This window comes from Myotis davidii, unplaced genomic scaffold, assembly GCF_000327345.1.
Source record: "Myotis davidii unplaced genomic scaffold, ASM32734v1 scaffold534, whole genome shotgun sequence".
Lineage (NCBI taxonomy): Eukaryota > Metazoa > Chordata > Mammalia > Chiroptera > Vespertilionidae > Myotis > Myotis davidii.
The window spans coordinates 6,359,646-6,384,954 of NW_006286678.1; the positions used below are offsets into that span (position 1 = coordinate 6,359,646).

At 43.2% G+C, this 25,309-nt stretch overlaps 2 protein-coding genes across 6 annotated transcripts in view; one reads left to right on the forward strand and one right to left on the reverse strand.

Annotated features, from left to right (window-relative positions):
• Positions 1-3,278: 3,278 nt before the first annotated feature.
• On the reverse strand, positions 3,279-15,314 carry NUDT2 (nudix hydrolase 2). 5 transcript variants are annotated; one of them, XM_006758577.2, is made up of 4 exons: positions 15,242-15,314; positions 7,275-7,368; positions 5,491-5,631; positions 3,279-3,842 (listed from the first exon to the last, which is right to left on the reverse strand). In XM_006758577.2, the coding sequence occupies exons 3-4, from the start codon at positions 5,615-5,617 to the stop codon at positions 3,526-3,528; spliced, it is 444 nt and encodes a 147-aa protein (XP_006758640.1). In that variant the 5' UTR covers positions 5,618-5,631; positions 7,275-7,368; positions 15,242-15,314; the 3' UTR covers positions 3,279-3,525. The 5 variants fall into 5 exon arrangements, with proteins under 5 accessions (XP_006758640.1, XP_006758638.1, XP_006758641.1 ...); XM_006758575.2 differs by lacking the exon at positions 7,275-7,368 and having other exon boundaries at positions 15,242-15,301; XM_006758578.2 differs by lacking the exons at positions 7,275-7,368; positions 15,242-15,314 and adding an exon at positions 15,144-15,228.
• A 100-nt stretch (positions 15,315-15,414) lies between these two features.
• The window catches only part of KIF24 (kinesin family member 24), a 63,157-nt gene continuing 53,262 nt past the window's right edge, over positions 15,415-25,309 (forward strand). Inside the window, exon 1 of the mRNA XM_006758574.2 lies at positions 15,415-15,729. The gene's annotated coding sequence lies outside the window, so the exon portion shown is untranslated. The remainder of the gene's footprint in view (positions 15,730-25,309) is intronic.

Genomic DNA, 25,309 nt, shown 5'->3' on the forward strand with positions numbered 1-25,309 from the left:
TGTTTTTGTTAATTGAGCTATAATTGACATAACATTGTGTTAGTTGCAGGTATGCAACATAAGATTCAATATTTGTGCATTACATTGCTACAATAAGTCCAGTTAACATTTGACAAGAAAGAACTTTTTTCTTGTATTAAGAACATCAAGATCCACTCTCCTCGCTACTTTCAAATATGCAAGTCAGTATTATTAACTACAGCCACCAGGCTGTGCATTACATCCTTAGGTCTTACTCATTTTATAACTGGAAGTTTGTACCTTTTGACCCCCTTCACCCATTAAGGGAGGGGAGAATTGTTGGCCTTATGTGGCAAGCACTGACTTTGGCTGGGGTGAGGTGAGGGGAGGAATGGGAAGGAGGAGGGGGAGACCCTGTCCCTGGAGTTCCTGGTCTTAAGAACAGGAAGAGGTTGTCTCTCTGTATTTTGTATCCTTGTGCTGTTTTTTCCCTCCCTAGCCCCCTTCCCCCTCCTCAGAGAGCCCAGTTGGGAATTTCCTATTACATAATTCTGAGTAGGTGGTAGAATGGGAGGGGAAGGGAAGCAAACGGGGGCGAGGGGGTGGGGCAAGTTGTGAGGAAGGGAGAGAGCAGGTCCCTCTAGGCACCTATAGCACAGCATTAAGGTAGCCGCAGGCTGCTGGTGTGTCCCTTCTCTAGGAAAAAAGGCAGGTTGGGCCACAAGCTGGACCCATGGAGATGTCAGCTTCTGCTTTCCAAATGTGGGGGACCTAGCTGGGGCCCCACACCCATAAAAACTGTACCATTACAACTACCATTATAACTTCATTCTCTTGGCTCTTCAAGTCAGCAAACAAGTGCCTACTGTGGGGGTGGAAGGTGTTGCTTTTGGGAGGCAAGAAGGCATTTTGGTTTTCCAGAGCCTCTGTTAAATCCCTCTGTTAAAGGGGGAAACTTAAGACCACCCTAGTGGGGATAAGTCCATAAGATGCTTCTACACCCTGGGGTGGTGGAAGTGGCTTTGGGAACAACAGGTGGAGTTCCAAGGGGAGCCTCTTTGGGTGCAGGTGGGGAAACTAGGATGGTATTTATAGGATTGGTGGTTATTAGGAAAAACTGCCAGAAGGAGGTGCTCTGGAGCTTGGAGGGCCTCAGATTGAAGGGGAAACTGTGACCTCAGACTCACGGCTCTTGAACAAGCCCAGCTGGCAAGCAGCGAAGTGGTCCTGACAACAAAGCCTGCTCCCTGCCACGTCCCGTCTCAGTTCCACTCTCTCCCGCCCTTATCCACCTCCCATAACTTGCCTAGTCCAATGCTGTTAATTCTTCCTGCAAAGTGAGCAAATGAATACAATGTAAGGCCTCCCCTTTCTCCAAAGAAGCTGTGTGTTCTTTTGTTTTTGTTAATCCTCACCGGAGGATATTTTTTCCATTGATCTTTTTAGAGAGTGGAAGGGAGGGAGGGGGGAAAGAAAGAGAGAGAGAGAGAGAGAGATCCATGTGAGAGAGACATGATTAGTTGCCTCCCACACATACCCTGACCGGGTCAGGGATTAAGACTGCAACCAATGTCCTTGATTGGGCATTGAACCCGAGACCCTTCGGTTCATGGGCTCACACTGTAACCATTGAACCACACCGGTCAGGGTTTTTGTTTGTTTGTTTGTTTGTTTTTTCTCAGCAACCCGTGCTGGCTTTCTTTCTTTTTTTAAATATATTTTATTGATTTTCCACAGAGAGGACGGGAGAGGGATAGACAGAAAAATCGATCAGCTGCCTCCTGCACACCTCCCTCTGGGGTTGTGCCCGCAACCAAGGTACATGCCCTTGACTGGAATCGAACCCAGGACCTTTTAGTCCACAGGCCGACGCTCCATCCACTGAGCCAAACCCGTCAGGGCCAAAGTACCTGTGTTTTAATGGAAAACTCTGTGAGGACCAGAGGAATGACCCCAAAGATATACAAGATATTCTAAAGCAGTTTTTCCTCTGGCACCCCATCCTCAAAGCATACCTTTTAAGCCTCAGTTTTCCCAACTATAAAAACAAGCAGCAAAATCAGGTCGTTTTCCAGATCCCTTCCAACGCTGACATATGAGGTCTTAGCATCTTGAAATTCCACAGCCTCCCGTGCTGAGAGGACAGGGCCGGCCAGCCCTTGTTAGGAGGCAGCGAGTCTGTGGTTTGGCACCACTGCCCGGCAAGGCATTTATTAAATCGATGGGACGCGGTCCCTGCTGGCCAAGAAAGAGAACATTAAGCTCCAAAAACTTCCTGCAGCAGGCCTCCTTCAGAGGGCTGCGCAGAGGGGTGAGGAACAAAACCATTCAGGTCCCTGGCCATGTTCCAAGATCCTGTTCGCTAATCCTTTTGCCCTGTCTGCACGGAGATCTGGGGACTGAAAACAGCTGGAAGCCGCTTAAGACCTGGGTGACTTCTCTTTCCTTCCTCTAGAGGTGGTAGTTCTTGACCCTGGTAATCTGGGTTGACCTTTGCCAATGACCCTTCCCATCCAATCTTCTGCACTTCATTGGGCAACAACCCTCTAATAAAATCCACATGAATTCAGCTGCTAACAGCTTCTGGAAGGGCTATAGGATCTAACACCTGCCCTACATTCCTTGAGCCCTAGTAGCAAGGGAAAAGAGGGCTGAGACCCAACTCTTGCGCCTCTGGGTCTTACAGTTGAGTTGTGGAGAAAGGGAGTAGGAGGGAAGAGAGAAAAACCAATGATGAGGGATTGCTGAAGGTGGAGAAGGCAGCTGCAGGCACAAATGCACAATGTGTACTGACAGGGCTGCTGGGTGGCACAGGGGAGTCCCTTGGGCGTGCTTCTTGCCAGTGACCTCAGTCATGCTGACAAGGCCCATGCTGACTCTGGGAGGCAGGACTGGGCCGAGAGGCTGGAGCACATGTGTCACTGACGTGGTGGCCCGGGGCTGTCCCTCTTCTCCCTGCTGTGATCTGGGCTATGTCCCCAAGTTCCTTGGGTCTCTATTTTAGAAAAAATGTACTGAGCACCTACAACATATGTGACTGGTGCCGGGTGAGATACATTAGTGAGCCAAACAGACCTCATTCCTGTGCTCTAGTTCCACTCACGTGCATATCCCATCCGACTACAGGTAGAAAAGTCTCAGTGGAGATGGGGCGAGAGTGCTTGGAGTCCCAGAGGCAGGAGAGCCCCACTCCCTTCGCTTCTCTGGGGTACAGTGCATGGACACAGGATTCCTTCTGGCAAAGGCCAGAGCTCCAATTCACTTTAGTGTTTCTCCCACCAAGAGCAGGAATCCAAGAAATAAATACAGCAGCTTACAGGACAGATAGGTTGCTTAAGGTTTATTTTGTACAAGGATGCACTTTTTTTTAAACTCCTCCTTTACCTTCCTTTCCACCCAGCTCAGATTTTTGCCTGCTCGCCTCTGAGTGTGCAGGGCTGATTTACTAACCTATCTGTTCTTTGCTATGATGAGCCAGACCAGCACAACCGTCCCTGGAGCTGAAGGTGGGTTCATCTCAGAAAGGCCCTCAAGGATCCTACTGAGGCAAGTGACTGTTTCAGCTCAGGCCACTGTGGAGCAGAGAAACTGGTGTCCTTCTTGGAGTAATGCCTCCAAATCCTTGAACTGAGCCAACTGGCAGGCCTCCTCCAGCCCCAGCCAGCGGTAAGCTTGGTGCTCGTGGGAGAGGCGGATCTCTGCGTCATAGTCCTTCACCTCTGCCAGCCAGTAGATGACTGTTTTAGGCTTCTCCCTGGCCACATAATTGAGCTCCCTTCTGAACCCCTCAATGATGGTCAGCTGGCTTGCTTTTAGGCCTGCTTCCTCCTGAGTCTCCCGCAGAGCTGTTTCCAATTCATTTTCTCCGGGTTCCACATGGCCTGGTTAGGAGAAAACAGAAAGAGGAGGGGGAGATAATCTTCAACAAAGCTGGATTTTCCAGGTTAGATGATTTAAAGATGGGATCTTTGGTGACTTTTCTAGCTGTTGCTAGGCTAAAGGACGGCTAGAGATTGGTAATATCCGAACACGCCTAGGAATGGGGTGCAGGGCAGGTAGTGTTTGGCTCTGCAGTATCTGGGAAACCCCTCCTCCTCACCCCATCTTCTCTACAGAGAGTGAAACAGACCATGTACTTGGCAAGTCTGGTCTAGAATACTGCTCCTTTGATGGTGAGAGATGGCCTCCCTCAGACGTCTGCTTTCTTATTCTTTGGAGTTTTCCTCATCCCATATTCTTAGGGAGACCTTTCCCTTGGAGACCTTACACTTTAAGGCTTAAAGTGATGTTCCCAAGGAGGGGCAGTCCCTTCTTGGCAGATGGGAGCCAGCCGAGAGTGAGCACTTTGCCTCAGTCCACAGTGAGGAGTTAACACTGTCTGCAGTTGGTCTCTGAAGTCCCAAGGCCAACAGACAGGCTCAAAACCATGCACTTCAGCATCAGCAGCTGTTTCCAAGTAGCTATCAAGGCTTTTCCAAATTGTTTTCATCTTTCTAACTGAGCAAGACCAGATTCCAGTTTCATAGGGAAAGTCCTGATGGGAACTTAGACTAAGGACAAGCCGAGAAACAGTTCTAAGAAAATTTGTTGGCAAGACCTAAACCCAAGCAGACAGCTGCCAAGAAACTGTTGTAGGAGAACTTGAAGCTCCGCAGACTGGGAGCAGCCCTCAGCTCTGCCGCTAGGCCCTTCCTGCAAATTCTCAGTTTGCCCAGAAGAGCCAAGAAGGAGTGGGGGGGGTCTGGCAGCCTCTGTCAACACATGGCTCCGGCAGTTGCTGGGGGCCTCCTGGTTTAGGAGCTCATGGGGAGCAGGAATTGCTAGCTGTTCCCTTCTTGGTTCGGAGACAGGGCTATATTCTAGCCTTGCTCGTTCCTAGGGTCCTCGTGGCACTGCCCTGAGTTAGCTGCCGCTGCACAACTTCCGACAGAAAGCAACCAGCAATTTGTACTTAAAGACCATTTGAGCTCATGGCTTCTGGAGAATTTTCTCTGTATGGCACCTCATATGGAGTCATGCACACAAAGACAGGTAGGTAATGCATCAAAGGATGAAGGTGAGAGGGGTGCTGGTGGTGGCAGAAGTGACTCTGACCCAGGATGTCTTACCTTCCCTCAGAAGTGTGTGGGAGTCTCTAAGCACACCTTCCCAACATCAGCTATTCGGCATTCTGCCCATCAACATTAACAGGGTAACTTCTCCCCCAGGCCCAAGCCTCCCACAATTCAGAGGGGTCCTTTGAAATCTTTCAGTGTGACATAGGAGATCAGGAGACAAATGTGGCTATTCCTATAAATAGTATTTGTAACATTTCTTTCCATTTTGTCACCTTGTTTTTCCTTAGTGAAACTCAAATGTGCAAATTTTTTAAAATTCATTCTTTTTTTAAAAAAATTGATATCAGAAAGGGAGAGGGAGAGATAGAAACATCAATGATGAGAGAGCATCATTGATTGGTTGCCTCCTGCACGCAACCTGGGCATGTGCCCTTGACCGGAATTGAAGCTGGGACCCTCTGGGTACTTGTACCTTTAGGAGGAGTCCAGTGATGAATGCCATCTGATGCCTGCAGCAATAGAAACTCAATTGAAGCGTTGTCTACCTTGGGAATGAGGCGTCTTCGGAAGATGATCAAGCCACATGCTCTCAGGGCCATGGTCTATTTGAGAACTTAATAAAGAAGAAGGGGACATTGGGAAGTTACACAAAGCAGGAAGATCCATTCTGGGGGAGCAGCACTCTGGTGCTGGGGAGTAGCACAGACCAGCTAACAGTGACCTCATCACCTACAGAAAAAAGCAGAATGCCAAGAGCCAATGGGGGGAAACCAGGAATCAGAGATAGGCCTTGGTGTCTAACTGCAGGACACTGGCCCTACCCTGTCAGTGTGGCTCTATCCTAATTCCTCCAAGTCTAAAACACAGGCTGGTATGTGTGTTAAGAGACTAGAGATCCTTGGAAGCAAAACCCACTGAGACTGGAGAGATGCTGGGAATGGGAGAGATGCAGTTCAATATTCTCATCAAACCCACAATCCCATTCTCCTCAGCCTCCAGCCTGAGTTTCTGGAGCAAAGAGATCCCAACACTGTGGTATCTGATGGCTTAAAGGGGGTCACTTAGGAAAGGTAGCTTGGTGTACACATTTTTGTCATGGATTTTTTTAGTGTTTTATCCATGTTTTAGAATGTTATACATTCACATGGTTTAAAACTTGAAGTTCAAAAAGGGCACACCTAGTAAAAAGTCTCCCACCTCATCAGAGGTGAAACTAGCATGGTGGTCAAGAGTGAACCTAGAGCCTGGGTTCAAGTTCTGGCTCTGCTACTTATTCACTGTGCAATTTCCTCGAAAGCCTCAGTTTCCTCACCTGTAAGACAAGATGATAATAGTTCTGCCTCAAGGGTTGCTGTGAGGATTGCTTGACTTAACTTTTATAAAGTGCTTCAGAACAGTGCCTGGTATGTAAATAAATTTCAATCTGCATAGAACAATGTCTGGGTAGACACATCATCAATAGTGTTTTCTGGAGGATGAGGTTATGAGGAGACTTTCATTTTCTACTCCACGTATTTCTGTATTGTTTGGAAATTTACAGAGAACATTTACTAATTTTATAATAAGCAATACAATAAAAACTAAACTTTTTAGTCTTTTCCATTTCATGTAGTCTTTTTGTCTATTTCAGAAAAGTATGTCAACAACAACAAAAGACAGGAAGGGAGAACAGTAGAAATATCTGCAGAACTGGAAAAAAAATCACCATCTGAAGGGGAACATGTAATCAAGGTAACAACAATATGGAAGATGTTTTATGTTAAGACCCTGTTAAGAAAAATCTGTGTCATTTGTTCATTCAACAAATATTTGTTGAGTACTTACTATGTACTAAGTACTATTCTAGGCCTTTGCTCTCATGTAGTTTTATATTCTAGTGGATGAGGACGGCTTTAATTAAATAATTAAGCAAATTAAAAAATAACTGCCAATAAAGTATGTCCTACAAAAGAAAAATGTATGATGGGCAACCTGACCTTGTCTAAGGGATCAAAGAAGGATTCTTGGAAGAAGGGATGTTTGACAGAGAAGTAAATGCTGAGTAAAAGATAAGATGGCAAAGGGAAGGAGAGAGGCGTGCTCCAGGTGGAAGGAACAGCACAGACAAAGGTCCTGGGGTGGGATGGCAGGACTGAAAGAAAACTAGGTGTCTCAAATGCAGCGAAGGCCTGGGAGAGTGTCCCATGCAGGATGAGGCCTGAGTCAGCAGGGCCTCACCTGCAAGATTCCAGGGCCAAAGAAAGAGCTGGTACTCACAGACAGCAGAGCTAACTGCAGAGAGGGTCGCTGGGGTAGGAGCTGATGGTCTCTATGGCGCCTTTGTTGGTGCTTAATCAAGATGAGCTTGCATCTATCAAAGGCACAAAAATCAGGTCCAAACTAAAACCTGTTTCAGGGCAATTCTGAGGACTGCCAACAGATGGTAATGTTACTCTAGGGAACAGCAGTTCCTTACCAGAAAACCAAACACGCCCAACACTGCGACCTTTCCAAACCTGTAATGAGCGTTTTAAGGAGTGGAAACAATCTCAAAAGGGCTTTCTAAAATGTCCTATGCTCTAATACACTGTTGGTGAGAGAGTAAATTAGCATATCCTCACAGGAGGGCAATTTACTTATGAATATCAAAACATAGCATATTCCCTTAGACCCAGAAATGCCATTTCTAGGCATCTGACGTACAGAAATATATGTTTAAAATGCACACACAAGGATGTTCATTACAACTTTGTTTGAAATGTCAAAAAGAAAAAAAGGCAAAAACAAATATCCATCAATAAAGGAATAATGAAATAAAGTACAGTATATCTACATGATAAAAATTATGAGTAAGCTCTCTCTTTTCCAGAGCACACCCCTACCTCTCCTCCCTTTTTCATCCCTCACGGTGTGTGTCTTTCTCCCTCTTTCTCCTAAGCTCCAAGGGCCCTTCTATTACCCCTGTCACTTTCTGAATAGACTTTCCTTTATAGTTTGGAAGAAAATTATGAAGCCATAAAAAAATGAGGTAGAGCCAATGTGCTGCTTGTAAAAAGATTTTCAGACATACTAAAAAAATATATATGTTTTAGAATAGTATGTATAATGTGATCCTGTTTGAGTTTAAAAATTCATTTAAATGGAAAGCGGGTTTTATTCAGCATTGTGTTCTATTTCACTGGTCTCCACATTTATGCTGAGAGCTTTCCCCATTCTGGAAACCAGAAATAAAGGTTTCAAATGACAGGTTCCAGGTATAGGCAGAGACAGGTGTCTGATCCCATTCCCTGTCCCCTCTCCCCCAGGCCCCATCAAGATGCTTGGAAAGTATTAGCAAGTTATAAGTGTAGATTATAGTAAATATAAGGCACTTTATGCCTGCCTTGGGTGGATTCCCATGGAATAAATGTTAGAATCCCTAGATAAGCTCTGCAATCCAAGACTACAGGCACAGTACCCTCCCTGCCTGGGACAGGAAGCCCCAGAGCATTCCTCACACCACTGCCATCCCAACACAGCCTCAGGAAACAAAGATGGAGGAGCCAACGAGGAGAGGGGAACAGGCCAATAGGCCAATGTTTTCCTATGGGGAGGGGACTCAGAGGAGTATTAAGGGTAACCCCAGCAAAAGTGTATCTCAGTAGATACCAATGCGCAGGAGTGATAACATCTAAAACCCAGACCTACCAACAGTTCATCTCAATGAGACCAGAAGAGCTAAGATTAAGAGCTAGGATTAGATGTTCTCTTTCTATCTATGCTCTCGACTCATGGAGGAAGTCTGAGACAGTTCTAGAAAGGCAGGACTCCTATTTTTCCTTTCAGTTGCTTGGCTTGAGCCAGCTTTTCTCTGGAATTTCTCCCTCCTTCTCCATACACATTACCTTCTGCTCATTCTTTCAGAAGCAACTCAGATGTCACCCATCTTCTGGGCCTTTCACATGGCTTGAATAAATTTCTACTATAGGGTTTGATGAGAGAAGCCAAACACTATGAGCAACAGAAAATTAAGGATTTAGTATAGAAATTAGACCTTGTTCAAGGAGTTGGATGGGAGTTGAGGGAGAAATCCATGCAGTGCTGCCGCATCTGCATCTGCTGTTGGGCCTGAAGTCTCTATAGGTCAGCAGGCCAGCAGCTGGGGAAGGAAAGCTGGCTGTGGGGGAGAGCAAGGAAAACTGGAACCTGTGAGAACAAATAGGAACTAAAAGGACAAGTGGAACTCCTGAGGACAAACTGAAACTTGCAACTTCCTTTCACCATCTGCAAGTTCATTGATGCAGGTGACTTCCAGAAGCTGGAGCTCTTTGCCACACACAGAGCTGCGTGTACACCTGGCCCAGGACTCAGAGTAGCTGAAGGAGGAGATTCAGTGGAGTTGTGGAGCTGCAGGCCTCGGTGGCTGTGCATAAACAATGCGCACATCAGTGTCAAGGGTTATGCACTGCCACCATGCCTGTTACCCTGCTCTGCCCCCTTCAGTGTACTGGTAGCTACTTCACTTCAGCTTTACAAATCTCAAATAAAATTTTCTTAAAGTCAACCCTAACCTGGACCCATACAGAAGGGAATCCTGGGAAACCTAGTTCCAGCTTAGCTAAGTGGACACAGAACAAAGCCACAAGCATGCAAACCTAGTAAGGGAAATCTCTAGCTCTAGCAGGAAAGAGCCACATCATGCGCTCCGTCTCCTTGGGACGTAGTAGAGCAGCCCTCAACAGATGTTCACTGATTCAACAGAACTCTCTCCACACCTCACTCAAACAACTGCTCAGGGAATGTTTCGCGAATTTGGGAAATAGCCCAGTGTTTTTCTAAAGAGTGCCATTTACATAAAAGTCAATGGAGGTATTGTTGGAGGTTTTCTGGAGTCCACTAAGCTGAAACTGTCCTGGGGTTTGAAAGCATCTCTCTGTCTCTCTCTGTCTCTGCTTCTCTCTCTCTCTCACTTCAAATGATTTCAAATCTCAGGAGGTTAAAGAACACAGCATCCAATATGCAAATATGCCTGCAGCCATCACTGAGGTGAGAACGCCAGGCCAGGACAACAGCAGGCAATTCACACCTCAGAAAAGTGGCAAAATGCCTTAGGTGGTTAAAATAACCTGAACAAAACCAAAAAACACCCCTTGATGTCATTCGGAGGTTCCAGGAGCTAAGGAAAAGTGCCTTGGCTTTCTCTCTCTATATATAACTCCTTCACACCTAGGAGGTTCAGGATTTAGGTGCCAAAAAATAATTTACAGGTAAATGGCTATACTGATGTGCTGTGTGTCCGTGTTTTCAAATTAATCAGAGTGCTATTGCAAGCATAGCTCAACCCCAAAGCCCTCAAATATACCCTTAGGTATAGAAAGAGCTCCCCAAATCCTCCCCCAACTTGTATTTCATAGCCTAAAATCCCCTTAGTAAAAATGTTTCATGCCACCATCTTATCAATTAAGCATCTACACTATGTCAATTACACTGCACCTGTTTTTTTTATATCTTTTTTAAAAAATATGTTTTTATTGACTTTAGAGAGGAAGGGAGAGGGAGATAGAAACATCAATGATGAGAGAGAATCATTGATCAGCTGCCCTTCCCCACACTCCCCATTGGGAATGGAGCCCACCACCCGGGCATGTGCCCTGACCGGGAATTGAACCATGACCTCCTGGTTCATAGGTCGACCCTCAACAACTAAGCCACACCAGCGGGGCTACGTGTATCTTTTTTAATGCTCAAAACAAGTCTTCATGATAAGCATTACTATCTTCAATTTATGATGGGGAAACTGAGATTCAAAAGGTTAAAATACTCGCCCAAAGGCATACCTACCTGTGAATGGTGGGATTTGAATCCAAGTAAGCCAAACTCCAAAGGCTATCTTCTTTTTCCTCATACAGCACTCCTTACCACGAGAGAGCAGGGCTTGGGGCAAAAAACGGCCCTGACAGAGGACATGCAAATGACTTATAAAAATTACTTCCAATTCCAAAATTCCCAGTCTTTGATCTATATTCATATGGAGAATTTTTAAGATGTCTGGCTGGAATCCTTTCTACAGAACAGGTTTCAGTTGGAAGGGTATATGAATGAAGGGCCTGGTGCCCAAAGACAACCCTGGAGGGGTAGTGTAGCCAGAGGTGCCTAAACTTTGCCTCTCTGGATAAGGGTTTCTTTGCCTCTTCTGCTTTTTCCTCGGAAACAGGAACCTAAAACCACATGTTCAAAACCATACCCAGTAGTGTGGGGGTTTCCAAGTACCAAGTGTTGGGAACACCCTGATGCTAGCCTTGGACAAGCACACAAGCACCTAATTTAAGATGCGAGTGTCCAGAAAATTTGCCCAGACCATTCCACTGTGAGGAGGCTCAACTATGCTGGCCCACAAGCAACTCTGACGGCTCAGCTTTCCCTTATTTTCCACATCATCATGGTCTTTGATTCTCCAACGCCCTTCTCCCTTTCCAAAGGGGTGGACAGAAACGAGCCACCCATCTATGAATAAAGTTCTCTCTTGTAACAACAGCAGCAAAAAGAGAAAAAGAAAACAGGAAAGAAGAAAGCCCCCAGCTGAAACCGGTTTGGCTCAGTGGATAGAGCGTCAGCCTGCGGACTGAAAGGTCCCAGGTTCGATTCCGGTCAAGGGCATGTACCTGGGTTGCGGGCACATCCCCAGTAGGAGATGTGCAGGAGGCAGCTGATCGATGTCTCGCTCTCATCAATGTTTCTAACTCTCTATCTCTCTCCCTTCCTCTCTGTAAAAAATCAATAAAATATATATATTTTTTTTTAAAAAAAGAAAGCCCCCAACCACCATGATGAAATTGAGACAATGAAAATGTTCCCTCAACATTTCCCTGGACATCTGCCACTTTCTCATCTCAGAGACCAAGCTGCTGAGTCATCTTGCTATCTCTGCTATTTGGCTGAGGGAGGAAAAAGGAGATTTCACCTGCAATGACATGAATATTGGCTTCCAGGATGAGGACAAAGTCGGACAAGGTTGAGACAAAAATCATTCCTAGTGAAGGGAATCTGTTCAGTGGCCTATTAGTGCCATCTGCTGTACAATTCGGGAAAGCAAGGATGGGGAATTTTAATATTAGCCTGAGGGGATTTGTTTATTCATCTTACATCTGTTGAGTGTATCCCATGCGACAGGCAATGTAACAGGATTGAAGAGTAGATATGGAGCTGAATACTACAAAACTCCTGTTTTCTAGGGGTTCTCAGCCTAGTGAAAGTGGAAGATAGTTAAACAGACGTTACCAGTGTGTTTTGGGCATCATAGCTGTATATGTAAGATGGAAAAATAGCAAAGAGAAAGGAGTGATTACCTTTAGGTCAAAGGGGTACCCTATAAGGATTTTGAAGGAATGGCTAGGAGTTGACCAGAAAAATAAAGATGGGGGTGAGGGGCACCCAGGTAAAAGGGGTGAGGGCAAAGACCCTCAAGCACAAGATGGCATTCCCTTGCCAAACAGCTTAGTGTATATTCTGTAGGCAATGAGGAGCCTTTGACAGCAATGAGGGCTATAATATGTTCAGACTGACATTTTACAAAGACATTCTGGAAGCATGTCTGGAAGCAATGAAGGTGGAAATGAATTGCAAGGGAGGTAGAAATGAATTAGAAGGGAAGATTAGAGGCAAGATCAATTAGTTACAAGCCCGTTGCCAACAGTCCAGATGACAAATGATATAGAGTTAAATTAAGGCAGAGGCAGTGAGAAAGGAGAAGGGATGTATTTGAAAAATATCTCAAAGAGAAAATCAACGTGATTTGATGTTTCATTGTGTGTGTGTGTGTGTGTGTGTGTGTGTGTGTGAGAGAGAGAGAGAGAGAGAGAGAGAGAGAGAGAGAGAGAGGACGTATGGTTTGGGTAACTATAGAAGATAAGTAGGTAGAGTAGGGAGTAGAACGTAAGCTGATGATTTCTGTTTGGGACAAGTTGCACTTAAAGTGTTAAAGACTAACCACAAGGTAAAATGACATGGGTCTAGAGTTCAGTGATTCTCTGATCTCATCTCTTCATTTCCCAAGGTGGAAATTTCCATTAGAGAAAAATTTTGCTCTCACTGTAGGTACCTCTGGAGCCCACCTCACTCCATTTGGGTGAGTCTGCCTGTGCATCTGCTATTACGAGCATTTTCATCCTCTTTCAGTCTGAAATAGCATGGCACAGCACAGAAAAGCATGGCTGTCTTTGCAGTGAGAAAGACCTAGCTCTTTAAACAACTGTGTTACTTTGAGCAAAATATTTAACTTCACTAAGCCTCATTTTCTCTCATTTGTAAGATGAGAATAACTCCTACTTTTCACAATTGTTGTAATTCAAAATAATGTATACATAGGATCTGACACATTAGAAGTACTGAATATATGTGTCACTCTTATCCCTGTATCATAAAAGATCACCAGAAAGCTTTTTTGTTTTTGTTGTTGTTGTGTGTGTGTGTTTTTAATCCTCACCTAAGAACATGCTTTTTTTGACCTAAGGGGGAAAGAGAGGGGGAGAGACAGAAACATTGATGTAAGAAACAGCAATTAGTTCCCCTCCTATGCACCTTACTGACCAGGAATCAAACCTGTGACCTTCGGGTGTATGGGAGGACACTCCAACCGAGCCACACCAGCCAGGGTTTACGGTGTTTTAATGGCACGCGCTTAGCTTTTATTGATAGATGAATAAAGAAATGGCTTTTCAGCTTGGCAGGTGTGGCTCAGTTGGTTAAGGACCGTCCCACGCACCAAATCAGGAGGTTGACAGTTGGATTCCTAGTCCGGGCACATGCCTGGGTTGCAGGCTTAATCCCCAGTAGGGCACGTGCAGGAGGCAGCTGATCCATGTTTCTCCTCTCTCTGAAATCAATAAACATATTTTTTTTAAAAGTCTTTTCATATTTTCTGCAAAATTGCTGGAGAACACTGTTCACCACGCCATGTATATTCCTCATGTAAAAGGTCCCACAAGCCTGGCCAGTGTACCTCAGTGGCTGAGCATCAACCTATACACCAGGAGGTCATGGTTCCATTCCCAGTCGAGGGGAATGCCTGGGGTTGCAGAGTGGAGGCCAATGCCCGGTGGGGGTGTGCAGGAGGCAGACCATCAATGATTTTCTCCCATCATTGATATTTCTATCTCTCCTTTTCCCTTCCTCTCTGAAATCAATTGAAAAAAAAGTGTGAAAAGGTCCCACAAGATAAATCCCTCTCAATATAGGTACTATGAAGAAATTTCACGTTTGAAGAATGGATCCTTTCCTTAATTATTATTTAACAAGTTTTATGCTAAATTGGGTACTCAATTACAGTCAGTCTAATGTCCCATTGGTTCGTATATTTCTTTGTTTCTATTAAGTTAGTAGCTACTATTTTTTGAGGAGTTACTACTTGCCCGGCATTGTGCGAAGTGCTTCACCTTCATTATTTCAATTAATCTTCACAACAACTCTCTGAGGCATTACCACCATTTTTTTAGAAGAAGAAAAAGGAAACTATGACTCAGAGAAGTGTCTGAGTAGTAACTCAGAATCAGGTCTGTCTGACTCCCAATATCGTGGCTCTTTACCTGAACTCTGCACTAGTGGTCTACATTTGGCTGTTGGCTTGCATTCACTTTACTTTACTTATATATACTAAGTTTAACAAGTTCATAGGACCCAAACCAGGCCCGAACAAAGAAAAAGTAAATGGTATTTTAGGTAGTGAGACTCTCGTTTGACTTTCTTTACTTCCGCTATAATTGTCACGATATTTTCCATTCAATAAATGAAGCAGCCCTAACCGGTTTGGCCCAGTGGATAGAGCGTCGGCCTGCGGACTGACAGGTCCCAGGTTCGATTCCGGTCAAGGGCATGTACCTTGGTTGCGGGCACATCCCCAGTAGGAAGTGTGCAAAGGCAGTTGATCGATGTTTCTCTCCCATAGATGTTTCTAACTTTATCCCTCTCCCTTCCTCTCTGTAAAATATCAATAAAATATATATTTAAAAAATAAATAAATAAGTGAAGCAATTAGAAAATATAAAATCTCTTTGGGGAAGGAGGCAAGGTTTTAAGTTTAACAACAAGATTAAAACTGAGGCCCAGGAAGGGGAAGGTAGAACGCGATCGGGACGCTGGGCCCTAAACCCAGGTGGAGGAGCGCGCGTCCACCTTTGACCCTACAGCTACGCGAGATTAGTCCGTTGCTGAGCCGGAGCCTCAGCTGATCCGCAGAGAAGTAAACCCACACGGCCCGTTCTGCTACTCACCCGAAGCAGAGGGAGGAAGGAGGGACGGAGGCTCCAGGGTGTGGTACGTCGACCAATCGGGGAGCGCGACTGCGCTTCGGGGGACCAATGATTTGAAGGAGAAAAATTCTCGACCCGCCTCAAAGCTGCCTTTCTCTCTCTTAGAACGTCGCGAGATCTTCTCTCAAGTGGAACGATTGGTTGAAAGACGGAAACTGAAGGTTACGCCCACTGTCTTTTCCGACCCCCGATTGGTCTTCTAGAGGAGATGACGGCTAACGCCAGCGAGTTCCCTGGACGCCCATTGGAGGACAATGCGGGACTGCCAGCGCCGGGCAAGGGCGCGGGCGTTCGAACCCGAGTTTGGCGGCGTTACCATGGGGATGCGGCCTGGCCGCTGCCTCCAGCTCTTGAGTTGACTAGGCACCTTCGCCGCCACCCTGGGGGCTCTCCCGTCGTCTTCTGTCCTTAAACAGGCCTGACCGTGGAGAAAGTTGGAAGCCTTCGAGGTGAGAAAGGGCTGTGAGAACGAGGCGGGGGTAGACCTGGTTGGGAGCCCTGGCGACTGCCCCGCGGGAGAGCCTGGACGCCCGCCGAGCGCGTGAAGCGGCGGGCGGTTGAGTTGGTCTCTCCGGGTTGCCCGAGCGCACCCCCACTCTCTTTACCCTTCATCCCCATATCTTCGCCTCCTCTTCAGACATTATCTCGAACTTCGCTTCTATGAAGCCTTTTCTGAGTCTAGACGTCCTCCTACCTTTGAACCCATAGCCCCGTCTTAGAGCGCTTCTGTTCCTCCATGGCTTATTTGCGTACTTCGGCGAACCCCATTTTCCTTCCTTCTCCCTGGTAATGCTGAGGTCTTTGAGACAAGGCAAGCGTCTTTCACAGAGCCTTACAGACAGAATTCGGCGATGTTGCGGGCTGAGCCCCAGACCACCGTAATAGGAGTACCGCAATAAAGCGAGTAGTCATCTTCGCTGGTGGAGGGTCTTGCCGTCAGTTTGTAAGAAGCGCAACAAAGCGCAACGCAATAAAACGAGATATGCTATAGTAAAATTTGCAGGAAATGAGTTTAACTCACCACAGAGAGAGGGTTCCCCTCTATGCCATATTCCCCTTCCCCCTCCCATACAAAGATTTTTTTTTTTTTATGGGAGTAGGGGGCGGAAACCCCAATCTCATATGCAAAGGCTTTGAAAGCGCAAGATTGGTCTTTCCACTCTGTGAAAGGGAAAACTTGCTACATCTCTGCCCAAATTTGTGGTTTTTAGTCTTGATTTCCCAATGCTTTTATTAGACTCCCTCCCTATTAGTCTTGGCTTAAAACAAACCATTCTGTTGTTGCTATATGCCAAGAGAGTTTGTCTCAATTTCTTAGTGAACCACAGCTGTTGTCACATTTTAAGTGTGTTTCAGAAAATGCTTTAGATCATTTTCTCCTGTGGGTTTATTTTCTGCTTGTAGTCTCTCTACTTAAGTGCATGTAACAGCTACTCTGGTAACTGTCATTCTTCAGGTGTCCATGATAGAATTGCATTATCAAAACTGTTTCATTGTTAACTCCTAAGACAATATATACCCAATCTGCATTGTTGATGATTCTTATATTAAAATCATCGCTCAAGAAGACTTTAATTAGGGACTGAAAAGTCAGGTATAGCAGCTATGTTCCTATTACCTTCTTATAAAAGTTTGAACACTACCAACCTGAAGATCTGTGACATGTAATGGAAACCAGACTGGGGATTCAGAGTTTGGTCTTGGCTGGCTTTGCAAGTCATTTAGCCCTTTTAAACCTCTCTTTCCATTTAAAAAATAAAAGGGTTGAGTTAGGTTCCAATTCCTGTGGCTCTACTATCAAGTTAAACAGTTGATGTCAGGCAGACATCACACACACAGCCTCCCAAAGACCATACAGGTGGAATAGTTACCGTTTATTGAGCACTTACTCTATGAAAAGTACTATATCAGAGGCTTTATGTAAATATTACATCTTCTTAGCATTAGTATAGTAATGTGCTGCCCATATAACATTTCATTAAAAATGCTTGTGTTATGTTGTTAATGACAACTAGGGCATGATCCTCTCATGTTCCAGTTTGGATAGCAGTTTCAATAGAAACAGCAGTTTCTTTCTGTAGACTGCAATTTTGTTGTTCGTCAAGTGAGAGGTTGAGCTCTTCTCAGGTCCCTTACAGATTAATTGATCTATTAATTCAGTTTCCCATGCTGACTTAGCAAACCCGTTCATAATTTGTGCAGAATAGATTCTCAACAAATTTTGTTAAATAAATAACATAGTTATATTTCTTATACTTGTGTTGTCGTCATTGTATACTTCCTAAGTTATTGTCTTAAGGATTTTGATGTTCATGTTTTACTAAATAAGATTTTCTATAGGCATAAACTAATAATAGGTACCATTTGACTGGAAAAACTGTTTTCCACCTGTGTGTCTTTTCCTTTGTAGAGGAAAACCTCAGTTCTTTCCCTTCTGTATGTCTCCTTTAGTACTCACACAGAACACTTCTAACATTTCTAGTCACCAAATGGGGGGTGGTTCCCCCACCAAACAAATCTCTGTGACACCATATGGGTGTCCAGCAGTTTAACTCAGTCTATCTGGAGATGGTGTCAGATCCCACAGGTTAAAACCCCTTCCCCGGCAGAAACGTGTATACTCGTTTTCACAAAATGTTCTTTTTCAGTCGTCGACGAGTATACTAAGAAAATATGGTAAAAAAATATGGTTTATAGGAAGACGAGTTACAACTGTTTTCATAACCAGCATCAAAAATACTATATAGAACCAAAATAAAAAAATTAGTCTGAAAAAGAAACGTTTTTAACAAAAAAATTGTTGGGGAAGGGGTTAAGGACTCAGTCCCATAACACTGTTCCCACTCCACATGTCAACTGCAAATAGTAGATCCCCAATTTACCCACAACTTTTGTCAGATTTGGCTACAAATTGGAGGTTCTCAGGACCCCTTCCTCAGGTTCAATTAATTTGCTAGAGTGACTCACACAACTCAGAGAAACATTAAAATTACATTTACGAGTTTATTAAAGGATATGATAAAGGGGACAGATGAAGAGATACATAGAGTGAGGTCTGGGAGGGTCCTGAAAAAGGAGCTTCTGTGCCCCTTGAGTTGGGGTGCGTCACATTGCAGTGTGGATGTGTTCACCAATCTGGAAGCTCACCAAACCATACTTCGGGAATTTTTAAGGAGGCTTCATCATATAGGCATGATCAATTACTAACTCCATTTCCACCCTTCTGTTCTCTGGAGAATGGGAGGTAGGGTTGAAAATTCCAAACTTCTAATTATGGCTGGGTCTTCCTGGTCACCAACACTCATCCAGGAGCCCACCCAGAGTGACCTCAGAACAAAAGATGCTCCAAGTTCTAGGAGCCCTGGGTCTGGAACCAGGGGCAGAGACCAATGTATATTTTCTATTACCTCACACCATTTTATTTATTTTTTTATTTTTTTTAAATTTTCACACCATTTTATTGTTCAGTGCTTATGTACCAGATACTGAATTAGCATTTTACTTATATCCCAATTATTCTTTTCCAAGTCACTATTATTTTTTGCCTGTTTAACTGCAGTAGCTTCTAAATGATCTTCCTCCTTTGCCCACCCTCCATAATCCATTCCCCGCAGAACTGGCAGAGTGATCTTTAAAGATCATGTCCTTTCCCCACTTAAAATCCTCCAATGACTTCCAGGGTGTCTGGATTTTAACTTAAAGTGAAAACCCATGGCCCAATGGACCCTCATTATCTGGCCCCCACCTTTCTGTCCTCGTATCATACAACTCTCCATCTTGCTAAAGCCACATTGGTCTTTCTCATGCCATGCTCATTTACACTTTAAGCCCATGTGCTCTCCTGGAATGTTCTTCCTGATCTTTATGTAAATGAGTCCATATTATTTCAGATTTCACCTCAAATGTTCCCCTCTGAATCAGACCTTTCTGATCAATGTGAAATAGACCCTTCACCTTGCTTTATTTTATTTTTTAATATATTTTCATTGGTTTTAGGGAGGAAGGGAGAGGAAGAGAGAGAAGCCTCAATGATGAGAGAGAACCATTGGTCGGCTGCCTCCTGCACACCCCCTACTGGGGATCAAGCCTACAACCCGGGCATGTACCCTTGACCAGAATCAAACCTGGGACCCTTCAGTCTGCAGGCCATTGCTCTCAACTGAGCCAAACGGGCTAGGACTGCTTTTTTTTTTTTTATAGTACTTATCACTATCTGAGATTATCTTTCTTTTCTTTTTTTTAATTTTATTTCTTTATTGATTTCAAAGAGGAAGGGAAAGGGGGAGAGAGATAGAAACATCAATGATGAGAGAGAATCATTGATCTGCTGCCTCCTGCACACCCCCTACTGGGGATCAAGCCCGCAACCCCGGCATGTGCCCTTGGCCGGAACCGAACCTGGGACCCTTCAGTCCTCAGGCTGACGCTCTATCCACTGAGCCAAACCAGCCAGGGCTGAGATTTGATTATCTCCTCCCACTAGAATAATAGGACAGTCACCTTATCTGTTTTGCTCACTGCTATATCCTCAATGTTTAGAAGAGGGTCTAGCTCATAAAAGACTCTCGAGAACTACTTCTTGAATGATTGGATGAAAAATTCTTGTAACTGTGACCATAGCTGTGTCCATAACAATTTATTTGAGTAACACAACCTTGTTTCATTTTGTTGCCTAGGAGCAGTGAGCCAAGGCACCACCAACTCTGCCAGATTTCCTCAGCAATCACATTACCCTGACACAAGTTCCTACCACCTATAACTATGGATAGTTATCAAGTGTTTTTGTATATTTTAAAAAATATTATAGGGGTATTTGTTAACTTATTTATTAAGTAATTATGAAATGTTTATTATTTCCAAACATTGTTTTAGGTACTGAGGATGAAAAGATTAATAAGACACATTCCTTGACCACAAGAAGATCATATTCTAGTAGAAGAAATAGCCGTACTCATAGATAATTATTACAGAATGTAACTGCAGTGATAAGAGATAGGCAAAAAGTATGATATGAACACAGAAGGGACATCCAACCATATCTCGGGAGATCATTGTGTTTTAATAAATGGGTAAGAGGTATACAGATAAAGTAAGGTTTGGTGAGTGGGAGGAAGCCATTTAAGAGTACAATGTAAATAAACTCACAGAAATAAAATTGTCTAAGAAGTTGACTAAACTGGAGAGAGAGAGATGAAAGGGCTAGACTTTGGAAAGCTTTGTGGGACATGCTAAGGATTTTGTCCTTTAGAGAGGTGACAGGATGCCACTGAAAATTTTTAAATAAGGGAGCAGCATGGTCATACTATGTTTTCAAAAGAATGATCTGGCTCTGTAGTGTGGAGGATGGTTTGGAGGGGGCAAAACTGGAGGCAGGCAGAGCAGTTAGGAGACATGTAATAATGATCAAGGTCAAAGATACTGGGGCTGAACCACCAAGGCTGAGGTGGTAGTAATGAGGATAGTAGAGGGGAAATTTGACAAATATTTAAGAGATTAAATTGAACTTGATTAGATTTGGAATGGAAGGGAGAGGAAGAAATCTAGGATGCTTCTCAGTTTAGCTCTGAGTTAGTGATTGTATTGTCACCCACCCAACTTTACTCCCTAAGGAACAGAAAGGTGGAGGGGCAGATTTTGTGGGTAGGTAATGAATGTGCTTATTGATAAATAGCTCAATCATGGGGACATTTTAACAGTGATTCCTGCATAGTTTTGCTGCTAGACATCCCTAACATTGTCAGTGTTTTTTTAAAAATATATTTTATTGATTTTTTACAGAGAGGAAGGGAGAGAGATAGTTAGAAACATCGATGAGAGAGAAACATCGATCAGCTGCCTCCTGCACATCTCCCACTGGGGATGTGCCCACAACCCAGGTACATGCCCTTGACCAGAATCGAACCCGGGACCCTTGAGTCCGCAGGCCGACGCTCTATCCACTGAGCCAAACCGGTTTTGGCTAACATTGTCAGTTTTATTGTGAGGTGTACTAAAGTCACACTGGAATTCTGGAGGTACCCACTTAATAATATTGCACAGCATCCAAGCCAAAAAGACTCTAGCTGAGATTTCACCAGCAATGAGGAGCTGTGTCTATTATGGTCTTTTAAATTAGTTACCTTCTTATGTTGTGATTTGATTCAATAAAATGAGTGGTATTGAATCATGTAGCTAATACATGGATATCTGTTCACTTTCTAAAACAAATTCATAGAGTTGTTTTTAATGAATTATCTATGTCTTGGTTTATCTTCATTTTTAAAAGATGATAAATGACATCTATCATAAGTCTTAGAAGATTAATCAAGTAGCACAATTACATATTAATAATTTAGATTCCAGTGAATGTAATTATAGTTTTAATTCTTCGTTGCTTTCTCAGCATTACTCCTTTAGAAACAATTCCTCATGCCATTTTGGCAACTGTTCCCAAACGGATGTAACCCTGAGTAAAAGAATCTGTATCATCTAAGTAATTTATAAAAACTGATTGTCATAGTTATTTTTTCCAACTAAACATGTGATATATTTTTAATATATTTTTATTGTTGATCATGTGAGATATATTTTGTCGAAAATATTTTATATCTGCAAAAATGGCAAAAATCTGCAAATGATAACTGCAATTGGATTAGACCATGATTTTAAAAACAAAGTACTGCATTCAAACTTAATATTGTTTACCACCTGTTACTGGGAAGTCTTTCAAAATTAAACCTTTATATTTAGAGAAATACTTGCACTGTTTTAAGATAACTAGGCTCAACAATTTTTTAATGTTTATTTTTAGGCGATTGATTTTTACCAGATTTAGAAATTTAATAACCTCATAATGGGGCTCTTGAAAAGAATTGCAGTACTTGCAAGTATTAGCTACTTAACTGCAAACAAACTTGAAACATTTTTTAGTTACAAAAAGAACCAATCTCTTAAAAACTACTTTTGTGTGTAATTCATGATTGGTGTCCAAAATCCACAACTAGCCTTAAGAATTCCGTTAAGTATCATATATTCTCATTCCTTCGCAGCTGTTATTTTAAGCAGTTGTCGAGTATCACTTGTGTTCTGTTGAGATCAGTAGTCTATAGATAGAATAATCCTTGGAGTTTGAAATTTCCTTGTTGGAGAGAAACATATATACTGTATAACTCACCTTTTAATCTCCCACTGGTAATACTGAATTTCTTGTGTTCTTAACCCCTTCCCCGGCAGAAACGTATATACTTGTTTTCACAAAATGTTCTTTTTCAGTTGTCGACGAGTATACTAAGAAAATATGGTAAAAAAATATGGTTTATAGGAAGACGAGTTACAAACTGTTTTCATAACCAGCATCAAAAATACTATATAGAACCAAAATAAAAAAATTAGTCTGAAAAAGAAACGTTTTTAACAAAAAAATTGTTGGGGAAGGGGTTAATTAGGGACCTTATGCCTAACATGGAATACAGAAACATTTTGAGGAAGATTGATTAAGAGTATTGGGCTTGTATTGTACCCATTATTTATTTATTTATTTTTTTAAATATATATTTTTAATTGATTTCAGAGAGGAATGGAGAGGGAGAAAGAGATAGAAACATCAATGATGAGAGAAAATCATTGATCAGCTGCCTCCTGCACACCCCCTTACTGGGGATGGATCCTGCAACCCAGGCATATGCCCTTGACCAGAATTGAACCTGGGACCCTTCAGTCCACAGTCCGACGCTCTATCTGCTGAGCCAGACCGGCTAGGGCTGTACCCATTTCTTATAGTAGAGTGGACCTAAGGATTTTGTTAGTAATATCTTAAAAAGTGATTATTGTTAGTGGTTGCCCAGGGCTAAATGGGTTAGGGGTTTAATATGTGAACATACTTAAAAGCCATTGAATTCACTTTAAATGGATGAATTGTGTGGTATGTGAATTATATCTCAATAAAGCTGTTCTATATATTTAAAGAAGTGGTTATTGTCACAGTTTAGAGCAGCCGTGGGCAAACTACGGCCCGCAGGCCGGATCCGGCCCATTTGAAATGAATAAAACTAAAAAAAAAAAGACCGTACCCTTTTATGTAATGATGTTTACTTTGAATTTATATTAGTTCACACAAACACTCCATCCATGCTTTTGTTCCGGCCCTCCGGTCCAGTTTAAGAACCCATTGTGGCCCTCGAGTCAAAAAGTTTCCCCACCCCTGGTTTAGAGGGACTCGGATAAAATATTTCTTGGCAGTCAGAAGCTATTTTAGTCCTTGTAATTTTATACTACTTATATAATAATAATTAGAGTGACTAATATGCTCTAATGTCTGCTGATCTTCCTGTGTAGTCCCTTATTTTCGGGAACAGCATATTCATTTAAAACATATAATTGAGCCCGGCTGGTGTGGCTCAGTGGTTGAGCATTAACCTATGAACCAGGTCATGATTCGATTCCAGATCAAGGCACATGCTGGCTCAATCTCTAGTAGGGGTTGTGCAGGAGGCAGCTGATCAATGATTCTCTCTCATTGCTGATGTTTCTATCTCTCTCCCCTCTCTCCCTTTCTCTCTGAAATCAATAAAAATATATTAAAAACATACACTTATTGATTTATATATAAACTGTAATTGAGTGCACGTGTACTCTCTCTCTAGAGCAGCAGTTCTCAACATGTGGGGCATGACCCCTTTGGGGGTCAAACAACCCTTTCACGGGTTGCCTAAGGCCATCGGAAAACACATATATAATTACATATTATTTTTGTGATTAATCACTATGCTTTAATTATGTTCAATTTGTAACAATGAAAATACATCCTGCATATCAGATATTTACATTACGATTCATAAGAGTAGCAACATTACAGTTATGAGGTAGCAACGAAAATAATTTTATGGTTGGGGATCACCACAACATGAGGAACTGTATTAAAGGTTGCGGCATTAGGAAGGTTGAGAACCACTGCCTTAGAGGGTAACCGTTACCCTGAGTAATACATTGGATTTGCTTGCTTTGAGCGTTAAAGAAATGTGTATCATTTTCTGGGATTTATTTTTCTCCTTCTGAGATTTGATCAATTGTTTAGGGTATGTTAATTTGTTCTGTTATCATTATTATAAAATATTTTATTATCTGAATATGCCACACTTATTTATCTCTTCTCCAGTCAGTGGACATTAGGTCATTTCAGTTTTTGGCTCTTATGAAGAGTGCTATGAACATTTTTGTATGTGCCTCCTGAAGCACATTTGCAAAAGTTTTTCTCAGATTGAGTTGCTGGATTATATGATACATGAAGACTCAATTTCAAAGATAATGCCAAACTGTTTTTTAGTGTTATTGATTTAGCCCCATAGCCCTTTACTCTGAAAGTTCTCCATAACTCTCTGCCTTCTCTAATTGAGAGTATTTTCTTCTTCCACACCTTTTTTTCTCCTCCTTTGGTGAAGATAACCCTTTGCTTCACTGCCCTTTATTTTCTTTTTCTAGAAAACAGTATGTTCTCTGCCATTGATGTGGTTACATGAGTAAATATTTGTTAAGTTTTCATATAACTATGCTTAAAATGGGTTTAGTTTATTATATATAAACTAGAGGCCCGGTGCACAAAAATTTGTGCACTCGGAGGGTCCCTCAGCCCGGCCTATGCCCTCTTGCAGTCTGGGACCCCTCAGGGGATGACCACCTGCTGGCTTAGGCCCACTCTCCGGGGGATTGGGCCTAAGTTGGCAGTCAGACATCCCTCTGGCAGCCCAGGAGCCCTTGGGGGATGCCCACTTGCCAGCGGGGACTAGGCCAGCCGTGGGCAAACTACGGCCCACGGGCCAGACCCGGCCCGTTTCAAATGAATAAAACTGAAAAAAAAAAAAAAAAAAAAACACTCCCCTGTAATGCTGTTTACTTTGAATTTATATTAGTTCACACAAACACTCCATCCATGCTTTTGTTACAGCCCTCCGGTCCAGTTTAAGAACCCATTGTGGCCCTCGAGTCAAAAAGCTTACCCACCCCTGCACTAGCATCTGTCTGCCTTGCTTCATGGCTTTGCCTCTCCTAGGCTAT